This window comes from Glycine max, chromosome 8 (assembly GCF_000004515.6).
Source record: "Glycine max cultivar Williams 82 chromosome 8, Glycine_max_v4.0, whole genome shotgun sequence".
Taxonomy (NCBI): domain Eukaryota; kingdom Viridiplantae; phylum Streptophyta; class Magnoliopsida; order Fabales; family Fabaceae; genus Glycine; species Glycine max.
This window is the reverse complement of record NC_038244.2, coordinates 45,202,181-45,228,052: the sequence shown is the minus strand read 5'-3', so window position 1 is coordinate 45,228,052 and position 25,872 is coordinate 45,202,181. Positions and strand designations below refer to the sequence as shown.

At 33.7% G+C, this 25,872-nt stretch overlaps 3 protein-coding genes and 1 pseudogene across 4 annotated transcripts; 2 read left to right on the top strand and 2 right to left on the bottom strand.

Annotated features, from left to right (window-relative positions):
• Window positions 1-989: 989 nt before the first annotated feature.
• On the top strand, window positions 990-1,864 carry LOC100801962 (rhodocoxin). The gene has a single exon (XM_003532191.5). It carries the CDS (start codon window positions 1,163-1,165, stop codon window positions 1,637-1,639), a length of 477 nt encoding a protein of 158 aa, XP_003532239.1. The 5' UTR covers window positions 990-1,162; the 3' UTR covers window positions 1,640-1,864.
• A 9,893-nt stretch (window positions 1,865-11,757) lies between these two features.
• LOC100801428 (uncharacterized) lies at window positions 11,758-12,912 on the bottom strand. The gene is made up of 2 exons (XM_003532190.5): window positions 12,637-12,912; window positions 11,758-12,540 (listed from the first exon to the last, which is right to left on the bottom strand). Exons 1-2 carry the CDS (start codon window positions 12,642-12,644, stop codon window positions 11,964-11,966), a joined length of 585 nt encoding a protein of 194 aa, XP_003532238.1. The 5' UTR covers window positions 12,645-12,912; the 3' UTR covers window positions 11,758-11,963.
• Window positions 12,913-17,667: 4,755 nt separating this feature from the next.
• On the bottom strand, window positions 17,668-21,046 carry LOC102669112 (serine/threonine-protein phosphatase 7 long form homolog). Of its 2 annotated transcripts, none has more exons than XM_026129814.2 (5): window positions 20,919-21,046; window positions 18,711-19,503; window positions 18,548-18,632; window positions 18,058-18,462; window positions 17,668-17,976 (listed from the first exon to the last, which is right to left on the bottom strand). In XM_026129814.2, exons 2-5 carry the CDS (start codon window positions 19,496-19,498, stop codon window positions 17,797-17,799), a joined length of 1,458 nt encoding a protein of 485 aa, XP_025985599.1. In that variant the 5' UTR covers window positions 19,499-19,503; window positions 20,919-21,046; the 3' UTR covers window positions 17,668-17,796. The 2 variants fall into 2 exon arrangements, with proteins under 2 accessions (XP_025985599.1, XP_006586206.2); XM_006586143.4 differs by having other exon boundaries at window positions 20,893-21,015.
• On the top strand, window positions 20,898-24,540 carry LOC102668980 (protein FAR1-RELATED SEQUENCE 5-like; annotated as a pseudogene).
• Window positions 24,541-25,872: the final 1,332 nt, after the last annotated feature.

Sequence of the window (25,872 nt, the reverse complement as noted above, 5' to 3'; positions counted from 1 at the left end):
TAGAAATAGTTACTTTACTCTCAAAGACATAAGCACATCTATCGAATCTCATTAAATCTCTTATATTTGCATATCTGTGTGTCATTTTTCTCATTCCCTTTAAAATTCCAATTGTTATTACTAACAACACAATTTCCAGCATCTTTGTATATGATTTTAATATTCAAGAGTGGAGTCCAATAACTAAAGGATTCTCTGTTGGGAGGTTAAATTATTCCCAACTTGGTTCAAGCGAGTTATATTATTTGAGATCTTTGTTTAATGTTCCAAGTTGTGTGTAATTCATTTGATGATTTGAAGACCATTAATAGAATAAATGACGAAACATTCTGTGGATGCTTGTAATGTGCTGGGTTTGTTAGCTGATAATGCTTGTAATGCGCTGGGTTTGAAGACCATCTAATACTTTAGGATTCCTAATACTTTATAGGGAGAGAAAGATTATGAAACTCTAGGATCCCTAATACTCTGTTTCATATGCAAGTTTTGGAGTGAGATATATAAGAGATGTAAGGTAAAAATATCTAAAAAAATTGTTTCTAATATTTGGACCGGTAAAGGATGAGTTATTTAAGTAAATTCAATAACAAAAAAAAAGGTATATTTACTGAGTAAAGGAGGTATGTTTGACAATGGCTAAAATGTTATTTTTGTCTTTGAAAATATTTAAAATTTGTTTTCTTAAAATTGAAATGTATTATTTTTTTATCGGAATGTAATCCAAACCTAATATTATGATTTTTATATCAATTATGCATATAACCAATGTAAAAAAGTAATATACGTAGGTTTAGATATTTATATGTTATGATACATTTTAATTTTATGAAGACAAAAACATACTGAAAATTTTTTCGGAATGAATTTTAAATGTTTTCATATTCATACGGATGAAAAATATATTTTAGTCTTTAACAATGGCCTAGTCTGACATGCGTTGGTACGTTGCTTTTTCACTTCCTGTTGCCTTTCCGGAAGATTTTCGAAATACAATGAGAAATGTAAGAAGCAATAGTGGGAGTGCAAAAAGTTTTGCCCCCATACTCTGCATTGAGCCCATCTGAAAACGATCGGGCCCAACCCAAATTCATTTCCCTTTGTTCCGATTTCCGAACCAAAAGAGCACTCTGGACGGGCTTCCTTGGCCGAACAACAATCACCAATGGCAGTGGCGAATCTGCAGAGACTGTCCTCGCAAGTGCACCGCCTCCCCTCCGTCTCGTTCTTCTCCAAATCCCTGATCTCCCGCACCTCCACCTCTTCCTCCTCCACGAAGAAGGTCGCGGACCGCATCGTGCGGCTGTCGGCGATCGACTTCGCGGGTAAGAAGCACGAGGTGGTGGGCCTGGCCGGTCAGACCCTGCTGAAGGCGCTGATAAACACGGGCCTGGTCGACCCGGAGTCCCACCGCCTGGAGGAGATCGACGCCTGCGCGGCCCACTGCGAGGTCAACATCGCGCAGGAGTGGCTCGACAAGCTACCCCCTCGCTCCTACGACGAGGAGTACGTCCTCGTTCGCAATTCCCGAGCAAGGGTCCTCAACAAACACTCCAGGCTCGGATGCCAAGTTCTCCTCGACCACGACCTCGAAGGTATGGTCGTTGCCCTCCCCGAACCTAGGCCCTGGGACACTTCCTAAGTCCGAACCTAAGCCAAGTGTTTATTTTCTTTTTTTGGCTCAATAATGTGATCCATGAACCTTTGGAAGCATAGCGGAACTCGGTGAACCTTGTATTGGTTTCTTCCTGTTGTTATATTTTGGGTGGTTTTAGACTCTTGTGCCGGTAATTGGCTCGCTATGGATAATTATTTGCAATCTTGTGCTTTATTATTATGATTATGATTAATAACATTGTTATATTAAGGTCTTGCTTTCACTTGTGAGTTAGTTTTGTAGCTTTTCATGTTTCTCTTCTTTGCCTTAGTTTTTTGATATCGCGACAAAAAGGGGGAAATGGAAAATGTGGAATCGTTTTGCTAGTGGAGGAGTTTGTAAACGGGTGATTAGGATTTTTTGTTTTTTGTTGCAAAAATTACAGCCTAAGGGGTTTCGTGGTGAACCTGTTGGCAATGTAGTGTGTTTGATTTGATCGAGCTAATGTGTTGGCTACCTTTGAATGTTGTCAACTTAACCACTCTCTAGGCCAGTGTTACAATGGAGGATGGCGGAAGGCCAAAATTTCACCACATGAACATGCCTATGGCTCTGCCATAGCATGCCTCCCTTCATGAATTGCCTATGGCGGTTGGCAAAAGAATCTGCCATGCCATCATGGTGCCACCATTTAACAACATTGCTCTAGGTTAATTGTCTGGTCTGAGGTGGATATTCTTGGATTGTTAATTCTGATTATGTGTATTTTTTGCAATGATTTTTAGTAGCCTGTTATTGCAAAAATGGGGAGAGGGACATAGTCAGGCCTATGCAGCCCCCCCCCCCCCCCCCCCCCCTGACTTAGTGTTATTTAAGCTACTTGAAAGAACTAGTTTTGAATTTTAATGAAGCAGTTGTTGCTTTTGAAAATACATTTTGCCCTTTCAGCTGTAGGAATGTTATACTAGCACCTTAGGAATGTGTAAGATCAACTAAATATATTACCGGAAGAATAATATTATTGTGTGATGGATTTTATTAAGTGAAAAATTTGTATGCAATGCCTCTGGTGGTGTTCTCGAATTAGAATTAGAGTTTTACCTTAGTGATCTACGTAATAAAGGTTTGCATTAAAGATCAACATAGGTTAAGGTTACCAATAAAAGTTCGATTTGATTGGAGAACAACGCTAAAAACACCTAAGGAACTGTATCTATGTTTTGTCCTATTATTAACCCTTTAATCCTTAATGCATGGTTTATCCTTTAGGGTATAATGAGAATTTAATTTAGAGATGGTTTATTAAGCTACAATTGATGCTATTTGGTAGCAGGATGCTAATTAACCGTGATTGTATATCCTATCTGTAGCTGAATGCACTGAAGTGCTTAAGAATTAGTCATTGCGTAGTGGTTAAATTGAGAAAGACAGTGATAATTTGTAATGTGGAGCTTGGACCTGAATTTGCTACCAATTTCCTACCCATGCTTGATTTTGTCCATCATTGTCTTTCCTTATGAAATGATTAATCCAAAAATGGCAATATATCAATCTTGTACTCGTATTTGATACCAATACGACTACAATATGCCTAGATACATATATATCCAAGGAATATCTTTCATTTTTTAAAAAATAAATAAATTGCCTCGTACATTTAAGCTATAATAACTCCGATATTTTGAATAGGAATAAAATTGCATCCAGCACTATCTTTCCCTATTTATCTATCTTTAAAGCTATAGTAAATAGTGGGCAATTGTATAGAGCCAAGACATCTTTTGAGCATAGTAGTCAATTGCACAAAATAGGGACGCTTTGGCAGGATAGAGACCTGGAGCAGCACTTGGGCACTACAAAAATTGAATAGAATATTAGCATTGTAGTTTTGGATAGCAGCTGTCATTGTCATGATAGCACAGGAAATTGCGACATTCCAGGGCTGTAGTGGGTGATACACAATGCTTGGTGCAAACACTATTTTGTCCTCTGAATGGTGTGATCCCCCCCCCAAACACACACCTGCGTCCCTCTTTTCAATGAATGTGAGGCTTTAAATATGAGAAGCCATTATCTATATTAATTAAGCTGGTATAATTAATTTAGTCCATTATTTGGCATCAGTTTCCAAAAATTTCTGTACATAGATTATGAATAGTTTAAACTTCATTTGTCAGGAGATTACCATTTTTTTTTTCAGATACAGAATTGTTCAGATCCTGTATGCAAAACAAGACACTAGAGCTAATAACTAGGTATGAGAGATTGATGATTTGGGGTGCCTATAGAAGATTTTAATTTGGGTCTTGGGGGGCCATGATTCGGTTTCCTGCATGTGTCATTACTTATGAGGGGCTTCTATTCGCATCTCTGTTTTTCTCTTCACACCCTCTTGGATTCTCATTATATTCTGAAAATTAGATCTCAGAATATGTTTTTTGTATTCCAGAAAGTAATTCTGGAATAAAGCGCTATGAAGAGAGAGAGAGAAATGGGAGCTAGGAATAGAATTTCCCTTTGTTATGTCGTGTCTAAGTCTAAATAAGCTGCCAATAAGTATAAAAATCTACTCACTTACATTGCTTAGCAAAGATCTTGTAGAAGACAATTTCTGGGATTCTTGTTTATGGATATGTATGCGGGGTCTTTGAATAATTTTCCTATAAAAATTGTTGTCAAAATTTAAATTTATAGTAATTGGGCTGTCGTTCAGGCGTTCACCAAGTAAATCATGGTATGAGTTTTTTTTTTTTATATATTACCAGTCTAAAGATTTACTGTAAAATTAATTATTGTATGGTTTTTAAAATGGTTACCACTAAATATTTATTGCCCAAAAAATAGTTATCACAAAAGCCGAATGATTTTCAATCACAACAATGTTTTGTATTATGTGAGAATAAAAATCTTTAGGCCCTGTTTAGATATATACTTTAATTAAGTTCTTATTGATTTTTTTAAGAGAATTAAGTTTTTATTTTATTGAATTAGTGTTTATTATATATTTATACAAATATTTATATAATAAATATAAATGAGTTTTTAAGGGATCACATGACTATCAACTAGTAACTTATAATTTTGATCATTTATTAATGGTTATATGGTCTAAATATATTGTTTTTATTTCTCACAATAACCAATCAAGTATTTTCAGAGGATTGCACTCTATTTTGCAAATTAGAGAAAATTCAAATTTGAACTTGATCAAAATCAAGTCGGAGTTAGAGGAATATCTGTTGACTAGAGTTAATTGCCATAAACCACTTCTAAAAGCAGAGTCCTAACATTGGCACGAGCAAATGCACACTTGACAACTATATAGGCCTTGACAGGTTGCCAAGTTCTCCACTTTCTACCTGATGTCGTCCGTTCAAGAACATTACATTTTTTTTTTCTTGTATCTTGTTGTACTAATTACGTTGTGTTTCGTGATGAAGAGATATCAAAGAAATGGAGGGAGAGATGTGGAAATAGGAGCAATAAAAGCAAGTTTGTTTGGTATATATTAAATATGGTGGAAAGAAATAAAAAAATGATAGGTGTCGCTCGAATTTATTTTCATAAAAATATGAGGAATGACATAATTAATTTTACATGATGGCATAATTAATATTTGTATAATGCATCTAATAAGGTTGGATGAACTTAGAATCTTTATGTCTCTTCAACTCAATCTCTATCTTTTTCTGAAAACACATTCACTCATCGATCTCATTAATTGTCCTGATATTTGAGGTTGTCTTATCTCTATTTTTTGGGTAAATAATCATTTTTATTCCTAAAAGTGTAATTCGTTGATAAATGTGTCCTTGAAAGATTTAAATGCAAAATTTAGTCCTCGAAAGTGTTAAAAGTGTGACAAAAATATCCTGTCGTTAACTTTCTTCCCTTACCGTTAAAAAAGTTGTCTACAGAGGGACAAATTTGTTACAAAATTGATTGCCAACGTGATCGTGCTGATTAGATTGGACAAAAATGTCAATAAGAAATCATTTTTGGACGTAAACGTCAGTAAAAATTTTATGGATTAAATTGTCAGTATTTTTTTGTTGGAGGAATTTGTTAATGATTTTACTTGGACTTAAATGTCAGTGTCTTCTTTTGGAACAAAATGTCAATTTTGTGATATATTCTAGTCATTTGGATGAAAATAGTTACCAATTTTTTACTATAATGTGAGTAATTTCACATAGTTGTGACAAGCTTTGTACAATTCTTGGGGTGTCCAAACATTAATCAAATTTGTTTCAACTTCTTCTCAGGCATAGAATTCACCTTGCATTTTGTATGAATTTACTATTGTGGTGCAAAATAAAACTGATTTCATCATACATCCTATAGAGAAACATAACAAAAATTAATTATATATTCACAAAAAGAGAACATAAAAAGTTTCATAATAGAGAAGAGAAGGCAAATTTCATAATAGAGAAGAGAACAAGTTTGAGAATAAAGAAGAGAACACAAGAGAAGAGGTTTGACAACAAAGGCTAGATGGACGATGAACACCACGAAAAACGCGATGGCGACGACGTCGTTACGGTCATCGTCAAAATCCCAAAACAACCGTTTGTCGACAACGAAGACACTAGTCGACAACGATGCCATTACGGCCAACCAATAAAAGTCATATGCGTAGAAAAAAAATAAAAAAAGCATACAAAAATGACAGCATATGATAAAGTCCAAACCTGGGTGTGCGTCGTTGTAGTCACCGTCGACGGGAACGATTCTATGGGTTTGCGTCGCCGTGTGTCGTTGTGCGTTGCCGTGTGTTGTTGTGCGTCAGTGTGGTTGGGAGATTTGCCCACGTAATGAGGTTGTGGAAGTGTGGGAGATGAAGAACTTCTCTTGTAGAAGTTTCTAAAAGTGTGGGAGATGAAGAAAAAATCAAGAACGTCGCTTTTGGGAATGAAGAAAATCAGCATATGCCAAAAAATCCTTTTTCACACAGTAAGAAAAATCAAAAGTCACTACATATGTAGTATATGACAAATATGTCTCCACGTTGGCAGTTATGTGGATAATTTTTTACTGACAAAATTGTCCCTATGTGTCAAGTAAGCAACTTTTTAAATGGTGATGAACGGAAATTGACGGCAGAATATTTTTGTCGCACTTTTAACACTTTCGAGGACTAAATTTTATATTTAGATCTTTCAGAGACACATTTGTCAACGAATTACACTTCTGGGGATAAAAGTGACTATTTACCCCTATTTTTGTAAAACCAAATACCTCTAAGTTTCCTTTATATCTCATTTATTTTGATTCACCAATTTTTCTCTTTCCTATTTTTATCTATCATATTTCTCATCTAATTTTTTTTCCTTGTATGCTTCTACTAAACGGAGTGCTAGTGAGGCTTTGACTAGTTAAACGGCAGTTTGTTGCAATTGCTTTTCATATTTCTGAACAGAAAAGTATACTTAATAATCATTATGCATCAGGACGACTAATCGACCAAAACATGAGAAAAATAGAACCCAGATTCCAATGCCCAATAAATAAGAAAATACGTAAGGTGAGACAATTTGCATGTGTTTTGCTTACAAGTCAATGAACACTACTGATCCTATTACTCTCAGTTATTCAAAATTCGTATGACAAAAGCTTTACATTGAGTAACGCATCCATTGACACTAAATATAAGCAATCAAGCAAATGCTTCAACAATCGTTGAGTGCTAGTTAAGAATGACATGAAAAGTTTCCCTGGCATTAAAACATTGTTGTGTGGACATAACAAGCATCAAACAAACGTCAATGGTTCTCCATAATTTTCTCAACCCATTTTTTCTCACATTCACGCGCCTGCTTTTCAATCAATTGTTCAGAGTTTTGAACTTATTTGCTTCTAGGGTTGCCTTACTGGCCCTCAGTGGATCCAGGACCTAAGTTAAAGGTATGTATCAACTTGATTCAATCTTCTGAATTTTAACTTCTATGTAGAGGCAGGTTTCACCCTAGCGAATCTTGTCCTAGTGGGAACAAGGGAAATGAACCTTTCCCCGCGCCCTTCATGTAAATTATGCATTAAACTCAATTTAAATCAATTAATATATAAAAATAAAAACCATAAAAAACTAGGGAATTAAATAATTCAATTATATTATCAGTATAAATATATAAGTGCAACTTTATAACCTTACTTTTATTACAACTTTATTATTATAGGGCGAATATCTACATCCTACCTTTGACAGCTAGACTTCAAATCTGGTCAAATCAAAATTTCCTTGTAAAAAATGGGGTAAGACAAGTAAGTCTAAGTATGACTTATTTGTCATGTCAATAATTAAGTGACTGATCTCTATTTGTATCTTTCTAATTTTCAAATCAACTTTGGCTAGGATATGACGATTCCTCCATTGACTTTATTTTTGAAATTTACCTGTATTGATTCAAATTCTACAAAATTAAATTGAAAAATACAGGGGAAAAAAATAAGGTATTCAAGAAAGATAAATTATTAAAAATCTAAAAAAATGTAGAAATGGCTTTATTATGAAGGGTTGATGACTTCTGTGCTTCAACCATAAAACGATACAAGAAAAACAAAATATTAAAAATCTTAGTATTTCTAATCTTGCCTGAAAAAAAGACTTTGTTTAGAGAGAGAAAGCCTGCTTTTATAATTCTATGCTTTAAAAAGATAAACTAGTTTTATGCTCCATATTAGTCTATGTACATTGAAACGTAAGTAACACATCCATTAAAAAAATCAATTGATATATCGCCATTTCCTTTATGTTTTATCTTTACTTTAAGCTTTACTCACTTTATTTATGGCTTTAAGCCTTTAATTTTAAGTCTTTACTTTCATTTATTGCTTTTATCAGCACTTGCACTGGTTGAGCTCTAAATTAGGCACTTTCTTTAATAGGCTAAGGATCCAAAGTAAACGACTAAAGTTCGTTCCTTAGCTAATCAACTGAGCATGAGAATTAAAGTTGGAAGTTAATTAATATGCACCACCAAATAAGAAAAATTAGGAAGAAAATCGCAAACAAGAAGTGAATTAAAATCCGTAAATCGGCCACCAAAAAGAACAATTAGGAAGAAAATGAAAGCCACTGTCCTTGTCGTTTTAACTGTGTAATTATTCATTAAAGAATACTCGAAAAAAAATCAAAGCCTAATGCCCCCACCAAATATAAAGAATTTGGCGTAAGTTTTTTCCAATACAAAAACCTTGGAAATTTAGGCAAGAGATATTTATTTCCTTTATGCTTTGTTTGTTACGCATGAAAATTGATGGGCAGATAGAGAATGATGGGAAAAGGGCATAAGTTTCAATAATTCTCTCATTTGATATCAACACGAGAGGGAAGAATTAAAAAAAGAAAAACGTGAGACCCTCTATTGTAGTAATCTTTTTATTTTGGGAGAAAAAGGAGATAGAAAGTTGTTTTAGCATAGCAGAAAGATCAAAATAACTTATTTTTTTATTAAAGATATTTATGCCATTTTATTTACGTATTTTTTTCTTTCTTTTTTACTTTCTACATAACTAAGTAAGGGGAAGAAATTATTTTATCTTTCTTTCCTGTTAAATAACTTACAAAATCATTTTACTTTCCATTAAAATTTATTTTCTTTTCTCTAAACCAAACATACCATTACATTAATCAACCTCCTCCCCACATGTTTGAATGTCGCAGAGAACGTTTTTCATACTCATTGTTTCCTAATAACATCATATTTGATCCAAATAACCAACACTTATTCATAATTACATAAAAATATTTTAAATTTTTTTACATGTTCTTGAAATACCAAGTTCAGTTCAGCTGTGTTTCTTATCATATTTCTGACTTGTTTTGAGTTTTAGTTACCACCAAACCAAGTAGCTCATTCGCCTTTGAAATCCTCACTTAGTGGGCACTAAGCAAATTAGGATCAAACCAACTTTTTGTAACACTTTATGCTCACTAATAGTCATTTTGTAGACAAATGTTGTTGTGGACCACTCATAATGATACACCATCTTTACTTCAGTTAGATTAATCTAATGTTCACAATTATATCTTACACTCCCACCACACTTACTTGCCTATAAAATAAAATAAAATAAAAACCCACCACACTGACTTATATGTATCTGCCTATCCCCTTCTTCTAGTATGTCTCATTCATCATTGACATTGTGCAACACCCTTCTTTCTCGAGGGAAAAAAACACGTATCTTAATTTTTAATCAGAATGTACCTTATTGGTGATCCCTCAACACCAACCAGCCTAAAAAAAAATAAGCAATGGACTAAATATAATCTTGCTGGAACATCATCAAGCTTCAAGGCTTCCACAAGAATTATTTCTTGAAGCATTTGTAGTTGTTAGTTCACGTCACATTGATTATGTGACTTATCCAACCCACAAATGAAACATATTCAATCTGATTTATACAAGGAAATTTGAAGACACAACTACCAATCTCATTTCTAAATACATCTTATATATGGACTGACTGACAATTTTCTTTCAAATTAAAAAGTTAAATATTTTTATTAGAAGAATAGACACCAAATTAATCTCCACTTTGTCGCTCCATTTTAATTTCAATGACTGGATGGACACCCTAAAACCCAACGTGCCCATTTTTTTTATCAGGAAATATTAGTTTGTTAGTTTTATTATAAATGTTAGTTAAAAATATTCGAATCCATGACCTCTCATTTCTCTCTTCACCCTTCTCCAAACGTTGTGCCAACCTTATATCTCCCTAACATGCCCAACCTTGTTAGCTGTTACCCACCACGATACCCAACCTTATATCTTTAAAAACAAATCAAAGCCTTAAGCCCCCATCAAACACAATCCTTGGAAATTTAGATTGGGGGCATTCATTTCCCTTGCCTTCTTTCTCATGTTACCTAATAACAAGAGAAGTTCAATAATGCACCTTTAAAATTAGGGTGAATTCGTCCACCTTGTATACACTACCGCAAAAAACAAATACAAGTTACTTTGTTCAGATTTAATTGGCAACACATTCAAGAAGCAAAAATACACCCTAGCTTAAAGAGTGCTACTAAACCATCACTTAGTCGTTTAAATCTTCAAGCATCATAGGCTTGAACCTTCAAATATACCAAGTTCAGTTCAGTAACATCCCTGATAAATCATTCATGATATTCATGACTTTGATTTGAGTTTCAGCTTGCAGAGAGGAACTTAGTTAACCATGAAATTAAAGCAACTTTCTCCAGGACTTTATTGTAGTCACTAGGATGTGCTAGTGACTTTACATATTAGAATTTTGATTGATATGAATAACACAACCAATTACCATTTAGGATTATCAATTTTCCATCTTGTGGTTTCCTCAAGAAAACCATTTCACCAACCGCAGCACAGAGTCTAACCTTTTCATGTATCCTTAATTAACAAAACACTAAGATGTTTAGGTACACGTACATCAGATGTAACAATTAAGACAATGTTGAATGCTTTTATACGAATGTGTGCATTAACTTAATTTAAACTACTCGGAAAGCAATGAAGCAAAACAAATTATTTCGTTCCATTAAAATTAATCCACATCAATCATCCATTAAACAATTAAGCTATCTAAAATACTGAGAAAACCAGAACAAGAGCTCTAATCACACAAAGAACCACTACTCAATTGCTGACTCAGCATGCAAAACCAATCCTGTAACCAGAGAAAAACTTTGATCAAATCCTGCAACCGCAGTTTAGACCAGATGTTCAATTCAGTCAAAATAAGTTCCATCCGTATATATGATCATCAATTTTTCCTCTTGCATCTTCAACAAGAAAACTACACCCCACCAATTACACCAGAGTCAAAATTCTTCGCATGCCACCTTAACTAATATGAAAAATATCCAAACAAATCCATCATCTAAACCACACCACATTAGAATTTGTTTTACCAACAAAACACGGCCTAACCAAATAACAAGTCACCTAAGAGTGCATTTGTATAGGCATTGTATCCACTTTGAATGGGAAAACTATACACGTTTCAACGCACACACGAAAAAGTTATGTGAGTGGAGGATTGAGTTTAATGTGGGTTCAGTTGGATGCAACTGTAATCCAAACACAAACACTTCTCAAATCTCATTTAACCCACAATGAAGTAAATAGGCAACACAAATAACTAAAAACACAAAAGCAAAACAAAATGAATTTTCCGCAAATAACTCATTTTTATTTTTCTATCAATAAAAGAAACCAAACAAGAGAGCAACAGCTAAATTGCGCCTCTCTAGTCTCTCCACCTGGTCGCTCCAACGGCCATTCGAGAACAAATCAAACATAAAACCCAAAACCATAACAAAGCTTCACATAAAATACAAATAACGAATTTATCTGTTTTGTTTGTTTGTTAAGTTTCAGCGAGTAAAAGCATAGATAGCAGTGGAAATATAAAGCACGAGAGCGGAGGAGACCAAAACGACCATGGTGGCCACAGCGTGCGCGGCGGCCTTGCTCCCGCACGACAGCATTCCCAATCGGATCTCGATGACATTAACCATGGACAGGACGAGGAAGAGGCAGCCCATGACGGAGCCAATGGCGGAGCCCAGCATGCCGAGCCTTAGGGCTTTCAGGTTGATGTGGGCCCGGAAGGCCTCGTCGGCGTCCTTGCTGTTGAGCAGGTTCAGCGCCAGCTTCAGCCCCTGGGCCACCAGCGACGAGAAAAGGAAGAAGCTGAAGGAGACGACTTCGAAGACGAGAAGCTTCTTGGCCACGTCGACACCGGCGTCGCAGGAGGAGCGGTTCTCGAGGCTGCGCTGGCCCGGGGTGGTCAGGGAGAGGCCCACGAACACTGCGATTGTGAAGAGGGAGTTGACGTTCACCAGGCCGTCTAGGGCTGTCACGTGGACGCTGGTCGTCGAAGAGGACGAGGAGACTCTTCTGGTGATTGTTTGATCGTTAGGGTAATACTCCTTCGGGTATTGCTCCGATCTGTGTCAATGAAAAATTGAAAGAAAAGGTTAGTTTTATTGAATTGGAAATGAAGGTTGCTGATGTGTAAAATGTTGAAATTGGAGAGAGAGATACTCGTCCATGGAGAATCAATGGCTGTGAGAGAAAGAGGAAGATTTTGAGGGTTAAGGGCAATTGCTTGCTTAGGAGAGAGGGAGATGCTTTCGTTTTCTACTTTGCAAGGAAAAGGAAGGACAGGACAAAGACATTAGAAATTTAGAATAGATGATAACATGACTACACTACACTACACGCTCCTTTACAAATATTATTTTACGCCTAATCACCTGCTGAAATCAGATGACGCCACTTTCAGATTCAGGCCAGAGTTCAGTCTTGATAAATTTGAGATTGATTTAATAATGAACTAGAGAGAAATTCTCATAAAATACATATGTATTTTTCTTTTCTCAAAATGTCAAAAGTTCTTTTTTCTTGAGCATAGTGTAGCAGCTGAGGTGTAGTGAAAAATATATCAATTTTATTTAATTAAAATTACAAAAAAAAAATAATATTTGATATTGGTCTTTAAATTAATTTGAATATTTAACAACAATGAATATTATCTCTAAACTTTCATCCTTTTTCACATGAACCTTGTCAAGTATGACAGATATCAATGGAGAATATTTGCTGACTATTTAGTCTTATTCACATGAACCTTGTCAAGTATGACAGATATCAATGGAGAATATTTGCTGACTATTTAGTCTTATTCCTCATCATTGGTCCCTATATTTAAACAGTTCCATCATCATTTCACAATGCTTATGCGACAAAGACACGGTCATCATCACATGGATATTCAATGTTTACTGATTTATCTTTAAAGTGTATCAAATTTGCAGCTTTGTTCAACTGTTAGGAATTTTGATTTTGCTTTAACTTTCATCTCGAAGCGATGGTGGATGTTGTTGGCATAGTCTTCCATGGATAATTTTGTTTCTGTTTTGGCCTAGTAGCCCTTTGTTTAACGCAAAGAAAATAAATATGAACTTTGTAGCAAGGTAGTGATGCTGAATCAAAACTATGTTTATAAAAAATAAAAAATTGCTTTAAAAGATCAAAGTAACAGGCAAATATAAAAGCTCGCATAAGAATCCTCAATATAATGGAGTTCTAGAGGAATTTGGTACAAATAGAGTCCCTCAAACTCAATGTTAATTGCACTCATGATTCACCAACAATGGTATCCCTAGTATATGAAGTCAAAAAATAATTTGGCCAAGATCCATATAGAAGGCCTGGTCTTTATCGACAGCAGTGGTGGAGATTGGAGAAGGCCATTGGAAAGACTTGTGGAGAGTGAAGGAGTGTATTTTTCAGGGATATCTCTGGAAAATAAAATCAAAAGGGAGTGTACTAGTAAAATGGGGACATGTATATAGCAATTTCCTTACTCTCTCTAATGTAAGATGTAAAGCCCATTTGGATGATTTTTAGTTGTGAATTTCAATTTTTTTTAAAACAACAGGTCTTAAATTTTATAATTTAGTTTTAGTTTTTTCTCTAATTTTTATTCTTGCTATTAAATTTATGAAACTATTTTATTATTAAATTATAAAATATAAGAATTAATTTATCATATTTTTTATACATTTAGTTATTAAATTTAAATTTTTGCCCATTCAGCGTCTCATATTTTTTCAGAGAAAATTTAATTATTTACCTTATTTAAGAAGATTAAATATATAAATAAAAATAAAAGCAGAATAATTTGAAAATAATTGAGAGAAAATGACCAAACCTAAGGAGTGAAGGACCATGTAACAAATTAACAAAAAAACACATATAATGTAAAAACCAAAATAATGTGAAGTGGTGGTCCAAAACCCCGCGTGGCGAGGATTACCCGATCAAACAGTAAAACTGAACACACAAAACCTCGTTTCATTTTCCACTACACAATAGGCACACAGTGAGGCGAATTTACTGTAGAGGGTCCCCTTTACAAACTTTTTACGTAAAGGAGTCCCTTTTTGTAACAAATTGCATAGGGGGTCTGTTTCTAAGGTGAAGCCGCCAGCAGGAGAAGCGATTCAAGTGAAGCCACCAGCAGGAGAAGCGATTCTAAGGTGAAGCCGCCAGCAGGAGAAGCGAGAAAGCAGTCCTGCCAGCAGCACACGCGAGATGCTCCACATAGGCACTGATGTAGCAATTCTTCTTGGCGATACTTGCTGAGTAGGCATTGATGTCGCCAGCAATAATAGCGACATACACCACTAGGGCAATCTCGCCAATACTAACGGGGAGATGCTCCACGTAGGAGATTGGTTACGCATTCTCTCCTTGTTCATGACGAGACTAAAGCTAAGGTCTGAAAGCAGGTTAGGGTTCAGAGGCTACACCTGTAGATTGTTCACACGCATTGCAGGTTTTAGGATCACATGCATACAGTGTAGCTTCAGAGGCTCACATGTATGACTTCGGGGCAAATTTTGCATGCTTTTAATAATGGCAAGACACAAGTAGTTTTTGTTTAAATAGAGTAGGATACAACTTCAAATTTCACAACATTCTGAAGGAAGGAGAAAGAAAAATACTGGTTGTTTGAAGAGAGAAAGAAAAGGCTGAAATTTCACACGCTTTGTTAGAAGTTTGTTTTTGTTTGAAGTTACTTCATTTCATCTTCAACTTCAAAGTTCTATTGAAAGTAAGGATCTTTTTTAATTTATTTTAAGGAATAAAATTTTATTGAGTCAAATTTTTAGAAGCATTATTTGATGTTGTTTCAACTTAATTTTTTTAATAATTTGTATCATTTACAAATTGTTTATTTTGAAGTAATTGATTTTGTGGTTAAAATCAAATTTGAAGTTGAAATTTAAGTGTAGTAAATTTTTGAATTAGATTTTGTATTTGAAAATTATTACCACTAATTATTTCAGCCTTAAGAATATATTTATATGTGATAATTGCAGATTTTGAACTTGAGGAATTTTTCAAAAATTATTTAATTAGTGTAATAATTTTTTTTAGAATAAAATATGAATGTCTAGTTTAAGTTTAATAGAGCAAGCAAATAAATATTTTTATTTTTATGATTGACAAAATATTAGTTGAAATAATAAATTTATTTGTTAGACTAAAAATTGAAGGTAAAGTTTAAGTGTAATAATTTTGGAATTAGAATTGTTATTTTAAAATTATTATCAGTAATCATTTGTATGCGTCTTTGTTCATGGTTTTTGTGGCTTAGAAATTTGACGTGTGACCCTTCGGGTTATAAGCTTTTGTTGATGCTATTTCTGACTTACAAATATTTAGAGGTGAGTCTTCGACTTTTGGAAGTTACGGAAATCTTTTAGAATTATTTAATTCGAGTAATAATTTATTAGAATGATTTAATTGGAGTAATAATTTTTTCTGACTTACAAATAATTCGAGTAATAATTTTATAGAATTATTTCTGACTTACAAATAATTTTTTTGTTAAGGAAATTTTAATAGTGCAAGCAAATACATTTATTAATTTTTATCATTCACAAAATATTTAATTGAAGTAATAATTTTTTTAGACAAAAAATTAATACGTGAAGTTAAAGCGTAATAATTTTTGTAATTAGGTTTTTTACTTTGAAGTTATTTTTTAATAATGTTTAATTATTTAGAAGCATTTGTTCATGGGTGGACAGGTGTTACAAATAATTACATGATTCCCTTATAGTTTTTTGAAGTTAGAATGAAATTTTAATCTGTAGTTTAAGTTTAACTTTAATTTAGTAGATGCAGCAAGCAAATACACTTATTTATTTTAAAAAGACTGCTGTTATGATTAATTATTTTTAATTTTGTTGATGTAAGTATATCATGAATTCAATTATTACAGTGTTGTATTTCAACGGAAGAGTATATGAAGACAATGATGGTGCAATATTTGAAGGCAGTAAAAAGGCGATTCAGATTAAACGCGAAATTAGTTTCAATGCTTTGAAAAAAAAAATGGAGATAAGGTAAAGTTAGAAAATAATGAAATTATTTCTACTATAAGTTGTAGATTTTTAGTTTTAGGAAAATATGTTGCGTTGCAAATTTGTGATGACGAAGATGTTGAAACTATGATCGAAAGTTTTCAACAACAACAACAAATGTCAGTTCTAGAATTGTACGTAGAAAAGGATGTTGCTGGTGGTTCTATGTTTCATGCTGCAAATTCTGTTACGTCATGTGGACGTAATGTATCTCATCATGAGTCGGAACTGCCAAGAAATATAAGCAATTTACATGATGATGAAGATGATGATGATGATGATGATTATCTTGCATCTAACTCATACGTTGAAGAGTCTTTCGATGAAGATGATAGTGATGATGAAATATCTGATACAGACGATGAAGTCACTGACATCGTTGAACCAGTTTCAATTGTTCACCCAAGCGAAGGTAAATGTTTGTGAAATACAAAATTAGTTGAATACATCTATCTTTTTATGAGAATTGTATTTAATGGTAACTAAATAGGAGTAGTTTGTTGACGTGACTTTTTTTATAAATTATTAGGTGTACCAGAAATTCAAAATCCATTTTGGAATGATGCTATGCATTATAATAATATCAATTGGAGTCATCCGGACGAGGGGGACATTTGTGGTCTGGACATGCCAACGACTTTTAATGTTGGACAAGAATTATATATTGGCATGGATTTTGACAGTAAAGATGCGGTAAAAAATGCACTGAAACAATATGTGATGAATGTGCATCAAAGTTTTAAGGTTGTTGAAACGAAATCACACAAATATATCGTTTGTTGCCCCAACAACACCGAAGAGTCTCCTTGCCCTTTTTATATGAGGGCAATTTTATCCAAAAAAACTGATGCATGAAAAGTGACACAATGGGGTGGACCGCACACATGTCTAAATATGACTATGACACAAGACCATGAGAAGCTTGATTCAAATTTAATTGCGACTTGCGTAGTAGGTACGCTTTTTATGTTCATATTATCCTACTTTTGTGTTATTTGTTATTTTAATTTGTAATTTTATTTAATTATTTGAATTACAGGCATGATCAGAAAAGATCCATCAATAAAAATTTCTTTGATTCAAGAAAGGATAAATAGTGAATTTTCCTATAAGGTTTCATACAGAAAAGCATGGATGGCCAAACAAAAGGCGATTGCAATTGAATATGACGATTGGGAAGAGTCGTATGCGAAACTCTCGTCATGGCTAACACACATGCAAAATCATTCTCCTAACTCTTACTTACAAATACTACATGACGATTTTACTGTTGTGCGGGAAATTGACGCTCTAATGCAGGACCATGTGGCACTGGCTCAGTGACTCTCTCTTGCTCTTCGGATAAAATTGTAATTTTTTCCACATAAGGCACGAGATCATCAACTGTCCATGTATTCCTCCCTTGAGGAGACACCATGTATTGTAATGTCTCCGCAACTTCAGCCTGCAATTATAAGGGTCAGAAAATTAATGGCCATCATTAAAAAAATGTTCAAGTTAAATATTCAAAAAAATTAAAAAATACCAATGTAGCCGTCTTTGCATTTTGTGGGTCAACAAACATCTTTGTCTTTCGCCTATACCAGACCATGTAGTCCGAGTTAAAGCTCAATAGGCCTTCTTGTCGGGGATAAGCGTCGACCCTAAATGCATGGCGATTATTCCATTGATGAATCATTGGGGCGAACAATTGCCCCCAATTTTCGTCATGTTTCCCTTTTAATGTTATGCCATGAATGTTTAAGGGTTGTGAAGGAGACTCTGGAACTGGTTGCTGCATCCCAAATTGTCTCAATACTCTTTCCGGTTGGTGCCACTCAATAACTTGGAAACAAATTAGTGGCACCACCGCGTACCACGCGAGACTTCCGACAAAACAAACGGGAGACAACAATGATATAACGGTTGATGTGTAAGGCTTCCACACAAACTGCATATAACAACATAGTTGTGAACATTTTAGTAAAATAACACATATAATTTTTTATTTTACAAATACAATAGCATGTTCTTACCTCATGACGTTTCATAATATCCAACTTGCGACGAAAAACTCTCACATCATCATTGCCGATATGTTGGTTTCCACGTCGCAGCCACCTACAAAGATTAAAATTTAACACATGTCTAAAACCATTTATTCTATTGAAATGAAAGACGCTGTTAAAAATGACTAACCTGTGCCCCAGTGGTGTATTTTCTACTTGGGAAGGAGTCCTCTTTGGAGCCAAGGTTGGACATCGTTCCCATGCCCACATTTGTAGTAAGATGGACATATATAGAAAACCAAGTACGGCAGCTCCCCATGCATATGTGCCACATTCTTCAAAGTCACGTAAAAATTGAAGGTACCTTAGCGAAACTTTGTTACTGCTTTTGTCAATGAACAAGACACCTCCAATGAATCTCAGTATCCATGCACGGGCAAACCTTCGTACTTGTTCTTCGTCGTCGTTATTTATTTGTACAAAATGGTGAGCCAGCCAACTTAACTTAACCATACTACCTTTAATTTCACCTTCTTGTGGTCTGACTTCCAATAATTCCTCACATAAATCAGCCCAATCAAGATTTGTTGGACCGATTAATGGTAAATCATCCACACTTATACCTAACAACACAGAGACGTCTTGGAGAGTAATAGTACACTCTCCGCATCTCATGTGAAACGTATGTGTTTCCGGCCTCCATCTTTCTATCAGAGCACTAATTAATGAGGCATTTATTTTTAAGTATCCCATCTTGATAAGCCAGCCGAAACCAGATTGTTGAAGAAAAGGAAAAATTTGCTCTGGAATTTGTTCTTCCCCTTGATACGTGGGGACAACTCGTCTGATATGTAATTTCCAATCTTCTTCCCCATTCCAAACATGTTCTGAAACATGCTTAGGTTGCATCCATAATACATCAGCATCGATGGGGCCAGACTTAATGTTAATATGTGATGAAGAAGATGAAGATGTCATTACTACTGCAAAATAAAATATAATACAATAAATTCACAAATCAATTTATACATTATTTGTAGATAATATAAATTAAACTACGCACATTTATAAAAACATTATTAAATATATAACAATAAATTTGTAAAAAATCAAACTGGCCAATTTTTAATATATTCTATAGATAAATTAAAATACATGTGAAGAAAAATTTAAATAAATTAATTTTTTTTCTACAATTAACAAAAAAATAATTGAATAAAATATGGACTAACAAATTATTTATAATACAAACAAATATTGAAATGCAAAAAATCATTTCAACAATATATATACAAAAATAATAATAATGTACAATGTATCATATATTTAATAATGTAAATTTCCTAAAACAAATAATATTAACCTACAAACTACAACTAACACTATCTTATCATATATATATATATATATATATATATATATATATATAACTAAAAACTAAAAAATAATTAACTCAAACAATATTAACTTATCAATTCATTTATTTAAAACTATACTATCTATGTATAACATACAAAATTAAGACACTAAAAAGGTAAATTTACGTGTATTTAATATTAAATTATTTATTTACATGTAAAATGCTTAAATTTCTACAGTTAACTAATATTACAAAAACTAAAAATTTACGTGTGTCTAAAATTTACAAATATATACCTAAAGTTAATATTAACTTGTGCCTAATACTACAAAATCTAATATTACGTGTGCCTTCCTAAAGTATCATGCATGTATATATATTTATTAGGCTAAAGTATCATGCGTGTAAATATATACCTAATACTACAAAAGCTAATATCACATATATAAAATTTAAGAATATATACAACAACTAAATATATATACACGTAATATTTTTATACTAACTAAATAAATATATAATATTTTCATACTAAGTAACCAAATAATATTTTCAGCCAAATATTATTTTCATATATATATATATATATATATCACATATAATATCTAACAATATATACAATAACTAAATAAAATTTTGATTCTAACTAATCAAATATTATTTTCAACCAAATATTATTTTCATATATATATATATATATATATATATATATATATATCACACATATAATATCTAACAATACATACAATAACTCAATAAAATTTTCATTCTAACCAACCAAATAATATTTTTATAGTAACTAATCTAACATTGATATATCTATTAATACGTAAAAAATATCAACACAATACCTACCGATACTAACTAACTTAAATTTAGAATTTTTGTTAATAGTAACTAACCTACTATTTACATACTAACTAACTTAAAATATTTGTTAATACTAAGTAACTTAAACTTATAATATTTATTAACAGAATATATAAATTTTATTTATTTTAAAAACACTCACTAGAAAGGAAGGATAAGGGCACACACTTGAAGGAAGGAAGCACCAAATTTGAACCAAGGAGCACAAAGCAAGCACAAGCAGAAGCTCACACTCAAGAAGAAAGAGAACTCAGTAAGGAGAAATGCAAGCGTAAACAATAAAGGTTCAAGCATTTTTTTTATAGTTGAAAACTTAAACCCCAACATTCAAATTTTTAACGTTCACATGCAAGCTTTTCAGAACTGCAAACCCTAAGCCTACCCATCTTTTTCAGACTGAACGCTGCAACCCCTACTGCAAGCCTACCCATCTTTTTCAGACTGAACACTGCAACCCCACATGCTAGAACGTGTTCGCGCCAATGGCGGGACTGCCCAGATGCCTAGTCAGCATGTCCCGCCACGCCAGTTTGAATGGCGGTATGGACCCTGTCCCGCTGCTGTCAATGGCGGCATCCATGGTTTTGCACCCTCCGCTGTTTCACAGTAAGTTACGCCATGTTTGTTTTCTTGTTTTTATTTTTCCAGCACAGTATTTTCTTTTTGAAGAACGCAAACAAGTACTTATTCCGATCTTTCTCTTGCACTTTCTGCACTTTACCGAGCCTTTGTCCATATTGGTGGGTGGGTGTGTGAGAGAGAGAGTTTTATTTAAGTTTTCTTATTTCTTAGTCAATAATTTTTCTCACGGTCTCTTGAGATTTTAGAATTGGGTTTTGAAAAAAAATTGTCTTTTCTCTCTAATTTTATGTTTGTAGAGAACATAAGATTGTGGTATGTTTTATAATAGAGGCAGAGTGTGAGTGCATCTTAGAAGATGATGATGCATGAGTGTGGTGGGCTTTAGATGTTAAGGTTCATGCTTGAACAAAAATGAGTATAGAGTTTATGCCTTTATGGATTTGGTGAGTGGTGGTAATACAATATACAAGTCTAGAAGGTGAAATATGGCAGATTTTGAAGAATAAGTATTGTTGAATAGTTTCTAACAGAGCCAATCCAAGCAATTTAATTATTAAGTTGGGCTTAGTTATTGTATAAAGTTGAATTTTAGGGTTTTGTTCATTGCCCTTTCTAGTGGAATTTTATGGTAGATATGCAGAGGAATTGGACAGCTTTGCTCCATTGATGCTTTATCTTTTTCTTTAATTTTTAACTCTTTCTCTGTATGGAAGATCCCTTATCATCCAATTTCCTTGTATGTTATCTTTGCTTTAATGAATTTATTCTTTTATAAAAATGTATAAAATAAAATATATTCCCGACATCAATTTTTCTTGTTCAATAGCTATTCTTTTCGGGAAAATTATCTCAAAGTACAGGACTGTAACTATGGACTTTCTTTTTGTTACAATCCAGTATAAGATTTAAACACATAAATGCATAACAACTTCGGCTCATCAGTTCAAACTTTCAGCCTTGGCCTGCATGAATACAGTTATAGACACTGTTTTCCAAACATCTTTTAATTAAGTGATGATCTACCCGGGATAATCATGTCATATGTTTTTCAAAAGGAAAGAGTATTGACATCATCTGCTTAGCACAAATATACTTTGAGGATTTCCAAGTTTGTCCATCTTACTTTTACCTGTATCATTTCAATGTCAACTCCATGAAGGTGCAAACACAGAGTGATCTCTGCCCTTTTCATTTACTCACTTTTAAGGAAGAGTAACATGAATGTGCAAACACAGTGAATTGGATAAATCCACATGCATGAAAAGTATTAAAACTGTTTCTTATTAGATCTACCTGTCTGATCTCCCATAATTAGGCTGCTACAAATCTACAAAAGTGAGTAACATAGGTATATGGTTATAAGGCTTGCAGAATATGTTGCTATTTTGCTGGGCATATGGATCCAGAATCAATTATGGCTTTAAGTCTTTCAAATAATAGTATCCTTTTTGTAGCTGCATTAGCTCGAAAAGAATCATAACTTAAGTAGGTTGAAATAGAAGAAATGTGCCATTCCCTTCTAATTCATAGCTGTTAATCACGAATGACTGAGCTGGCAAATACTGGGTTTCTAATCTATAGATTCTTAGGTAGAGCAGGAACTTAACAGTTGTGTGATCTTGTCTAACCTTGATGTGAGCCCATGACTGCACAAGTGGGATGTCAACCCAGGGCTTAGCTGCCAGCATTTATGTTGGAAAAATTTGCTCACTGACTAGTGACTAGTTAATAATACAACCAACTCCTGGTTTTTCAAAATTGAGGCAGGATTACCATTATCAATAGAATTAAAAACATATCAACAAAATTTTGAAGAGAAAGAAAATGAAAAACACAACATAAAATTATCATTGTCTTCTGCTTACCTGCATGCATTGAAAGTTCATGTAAATCTTTTAGTTGCTTGCAAAATATTCTATGGTCTTTTTGTCATCCCCGTAGGAAAATGGAGTGATGGATGGACTGGGATAATCATTGACATTGGATAAATTATTTTAATACAGTAGTTTTAGCCATTTAATCTTCCCATGGCACAATTTTGTTATCTAGTGCTTGTTTGCTTGTACTTATTTTATAGAAATAATCATTTTTTTAATCTTTTCTATCTTCTTGAGAGTTTTTGAAAAACAAAGTAATTATTTTCCCAAAAATAATCCAAATTCCCAGCCAAACACATGGCTATATAATACACTAGTCATATTATGTATGAATTTGATTCAATTTCCTTAAAAAGTAATTCATTTTACTGTTCCTCGCTTCCCTTTCTCATTTGCTTTGGTCCTTCAAAGCAAGCTGTCACTCAGGTTCTGTTTCCTGTGGTCTAGTTGAAAGTAAAATTCTCAAAAGCCTGGAGACACTTCAGTTATATGTTTTTATAAACTCAATAAAACAAACTTGAAATATATTCTACACTGAGGCTTATTTTCTATTCTTCTCTGAACTTGTTGGACACACTTTGGGGGAATTGATAATGCATCTGCTAATTCAAAAGCTCTGAACATTTATATATCAAATACCATGAATATTTGAAATTGTTTAATCTTAATGACAAAATGGGCAGGCTTTTATGGATTTTGTGGTAGTGGATTCAGACAACGGAAATGAAGCAGAACATAGCTGTCTAGAAGAGAGTACAAGTATATTTGAAGGAGTTGAAGTTCAAGAACCATATGTGGGCATGGAATTTGATTCTGAAGAAGATGCTAGGGAGTTTTATGTTGATTATGCCAGACGGATAGGATTTGTTGTACGATAATGCAACGGCGACGTTTTGGAATTGATGGGAGGACTCTTGCTCGCCGACTTGGATGTAACAAACAAGGATTCTCACCAAATAACATGGGAATATTAGGACCAGAAAAAAAGCTAAGACCTAGCGCCCGAGAAGGTTGCAAGGCAACAATTTTGGTGAAGTTGGAAAAATCAGGAAAATGGGTTGTCACAAGATTTGTAAAGGATCACAACCATCCTCTAATTGCTACAGCTAATGGGTTCAGCACAGCGGTGAGTTTTCTGCTTGTTTAAATAATTCTGCACAGTTCACTGTGCAGTATGTATAAACTTATTTCATACAAGTTGTAAGTGATAATAGCCATTTCTTTTTTACTTTTTGGGATCTGCTTTGCCGGTGAGTCTGTGAATTGTGCATATAAGACCTGTGGTTTTATCTGCTGATAACATTAATATATTTTGTTAATATCTGTCATAACCTGAGACATCACTGATTTGTTAGATTCTCTTTATTTGGAAAATTTGCACAACTAGAGTCTCAGCAAATGTATTGCAGAATTGCTAAATTCTATAAATATTATTTTGTATTAGAAACTACTAAATGAGAGTATGAGACAAAGAAGAATAACATTTATTGGGAGTATTTTTTTCCTGGTATCTTTTGTTCATAACTACCGCTGATTTTATATTACATAATAAGTGTGGAGTATTATGAAATTTTTATAATCGTCAGATTTAGGGAATATTTAGACAATTTTTTCTTCCAATGCATTAGAAAGAGCAGGTAGTATCTATTGTAGAAAAAAAGGTACAATGTTGCCTTAAGTGGTTTGGGCATGTGTGAAGAAGACTTGTAAAAACACTAATAAGGAGAGTAGAGCAGATGCTAGATAGAGGGTAGTCTTATCATTAGAGGTAGAGGGAGACTGTCAAAAACTATAGGCGACACAAACCATTAAGAAGGATTTAGAGGTTAATGGTTTGTCTACAAACATGACTTACTAGAGAACATTATGGGTCATTTGATCCATAATCATACAGCTAATGCCTGACCCCACCCAATGGGAAAAAGCTTCGTTTTTGTAATCAAATTAGGGAATAATATTATTCTAGTTTTCTGAGAAAAAAAGAGAAAATTACACTTGGATTTAACACTAATACTAACTAGGCTATAAAACATAACCATTTGTAACAGAGGTCTGTTATCTATCTGATTTTTGGATTTTTCTGGTACATATCTTGGAGGACCGGATAATGAAGAGTTGATGCCTATATCTGCATGCTTCCTCTTCACATTTTGGTGTTTGTTTTCAGGTTATTTTTTGTTGTTCATTTGGGCAAATAGGGTATAGGACATGACTCATGAGTATGATGATGATAGAGCAGATCCCTTATTAACAAGGTCTAATGGTCTATGTTAGGAGCTATAAGAAAAGTGTAAAAGGGGGAAATGATACTGATGTAGCTAATAACTGAATAACGGTTTGTACTTTGTACAGGGGTGGGTAGTTACCTAACAGAATAAGTAGTATAAATAAGAGGAGCGAGGGAGTCGGGATTTTTCAGGACGGGAAAAAATGTGTGGTACCTAAAAGTACCATACAACTGTTGAGTTATGCAAAGATTATTGAGGTAATGAAACCGTAAGGCACCAAACTTCTGCAGAAGGAATGAGTACTAGTTACCTAGTTATCATTGGATCCTTAAAAAAGGTTCAAAACTTTCCAATCCTAGCGTATTATCACTGATCCTTAGAAAAAGGTTCCAAATTTTCCAACCATAGTGTAGTGACTGTATATTTTGCTAGATA